Here is a 2,366-nt window from a genome sequence, read left to right as displayed (position 1 = left end):
CTAGCGGATGCGGCGCTTGGGGGATTTGTGGACGGCCTTAGCGCCGATGCCGACGAGACCGAACTGCTGAGCGGCAGCCTCGATAGTCTTAGTGATCGTGGGAATCATGGCTTTCGCGGCCTCGGCATCAGCGATGGCGGCGGCCGCGGCGGTGCCTTGGGGCGCGGTGCCGTCCCGGACAAGCGTCGGCGGGGCACCGCAGGGCGTCCGGAGCTCCTTCAGGAACTGCGTCGTGTCCCCCTTCTTGGTCGGCTGCGCTATCGAGCCCCGCTCCAAGAGATTCTCGAACGACCATTGGTACTGCGCTACCTTGTCGGCAAGAACGGCCACCTTCGAGTCAAGCACCCGTAGCGACCAGAACACCGCACCAGAGTACCAGGCCCACGTGCTGAAAGAAAAAAAAGAAAAAAACACGGTAAGCTTCAATCGAACTGATGACAGAGAGATCATTATCCAAACACTGACTTCAACTGGGCCTCATAGAACGTCCTCTCAAACGTCGTGTTTTGGATCCCCGTCCGAAGCGACCACTCGGTGATCACCGTGGTGACCGGGAAGTTGGCGTACTTGGTTCCCTTGGTGCAGATCTGGTTGAAGATGTCGGCGGCGTTGGTTTGGGCGGGGAAGTAGCCGATGTACGGATGGTCGGTGTAGATCAACGTCGGGGGCTGAGTCTTGTGGGATGATGCGAACTCCCACCAGTATGCGAACTTGTCGCCGGGGACGAATCCCTATACAGAAAAAACCACGTGTCTAAGTTCAGCAAGATTGAATGCGAAGGAGGTTGTTGGGATGGTGGCTGGGTATGCTTACGTCGGCGAAAAACATAGCTGGGGCTTTGGGGCCTAGGGTCTGGATGGTCTCGTAGCTGCGATCGTAGTAGGCTCTGAGCATGGCCCGTTGTTCGGTCGTGTACGGCCTGGGCTCGTTGACCACCTCGATGGCAGAGATGATACTGTAGTAGGCCGATGTGTCGATCCAATCGACGACGGCCTTGATGAGCTGATCGGAGCGAGCCTGTTGGAGGGGCTGGAAGAAGTTCGGGCTTGTGGTATCTGAGTGGAAAAGACGAGGAGGAAGAAAGACAGGCTCCCGGTCAGCCGGACACTCCTTAGGGCATGCTCAGATCAGTTGACGCAACTGTGTCCGGACTGTTGCTCCCCGTTTTGACTTCCGGGAAGGCCGTGGAGATCCATGATGATATACATGTCTCGGGCGTAGGCCCAGCCGCAGAGACGCTCCAGATGGTCAAGCTGGGTGGTGGTGATATAAGGCTCCGGAGGAACGGTCTCGATGAAGAGCTGGATCGACAGCATGTAAATCTCAGTAAACCTACACACCGGTAGGAGCAGGGCTGGAGACAGACTGACCCAAAAGCCGAGCGGGATTCGGAGGGTGTTGATCCCGGCTTGATAGAGCTTCTCGATATCATCTTCAGTCACCCAGGTCGCCCAATGCTCCTATGAGATGTCGGGTAGGGGATGATCGATCAGTGGAAGGGCGGCCGAGCAAAGACGAAGGACAGGCTTGCTGACCTCCAGAGTTTGGGCAGCTTTGTCACCCTTGGCGATGGTGAAGCTCCACTCATCCCACGAGTTGGGGCCAGCATTCTGAACAAACCAATCTTCGGCCATCCATCTCTGTTGATCGAGTTACCAGCGGCGCATAATATACATATGTCAGTTGGACGGCGATCTTCTTTTTTTTGAAGATCACGATGAAACACGCGGGGGTTAAACTGACTTCCAAGATGAGCCAATTACCGAGGTTGATGCCGACGATCTTGTTGACGTCGAAGTCCCACTTGGGCTTGGGGGCGAGGTCGTTGGGGCCGATTTTGTGGGCCTTGGAGGCAGCCGAGACGCCCTTGGCGGCCGGGTCGGGATGGCTCTCGGACTTGGAGGTGAAGACGACGGCGATGGGGATGACGACTGCACAGATGGCCAGGATGGAGCCGATGATGATGAATGCCCATGGGCGACGTTTCTTGGGGGCAGGGACGGAGGGTAAGCCTTGGGCTGCATCATAGATCGACAGCCTTGCGCTCATGATAGCTTGGGGCTCGAGCTGGAGAGGGTGTGGAGGGAGAAGAGGGGGTCAGACGTACGATGGCCATGGTGTGTGTTAGTGCTCAAGTTCAAGCTGTGTGGCAGCAGCAGGCCGACGGGGAAAGGAGCGGATAGGGGTAAGGCAGGGTGTGGAGAGGGAGGAGGGCACTGAAGGGGCACAAAGTGGGCGATGGGGATGCCCTCGGCAGGAACTGGTGCCGGGATATAATATACCTATGTAAACTGCGAGATGGTTGAAGCAGCATACACGCCACAGGGGCACTGCTTTTGAGATGAAACATGCGAGCATACATATTC

General features: G+C 56.9%; 1 protein-coding gene across 1 annotated transcript; it reads right to left on the bottom strand.

Moving 5' to 3' along the window:
• Positions 1–2,116, bottom strand: PtA15_17A253 (uncharacterized protein; the record flags this gene model as incomplete). Its single annotated transcript, XM_053164350.1, has 8 exons — positions 1–388; positions 466–731; positions 814–1,055; positions 1,142–1,301; positions 1,371–1,460; positions 1,536–1,640; positions 1,744–1,986; positions 2,108–2,116. The coding sequence occupies 8 exons, from the start codon at positions 2,114–2,116 to the stop codon at positions 1–3; spliced, it is 1,503 nt and encodes a 500-aa protein (XP_053028326.1).
• Positions 2,117–2,366: the final 250 nt, after the last annotated feature.

The sequence above is a fragment of the Puccinia triticina genome, chromosome 17A, assembly GCF_026914185.1.
Source record: "Puccinia triticina chromosome 17A, complete sequence".
Taxonomy (NCBI): Eukaryota; Fungi; Basidiomycota; class Pucciniomycetes; order Pucciniales; family Pucciniaceae; genus Puccinia; species Puccinia triticina.
The sequence above is the reverse complement of the archived record's forward strand: the minus strand, read 5'-3'. Positions and strand labels throughout refer to the sequence as shown.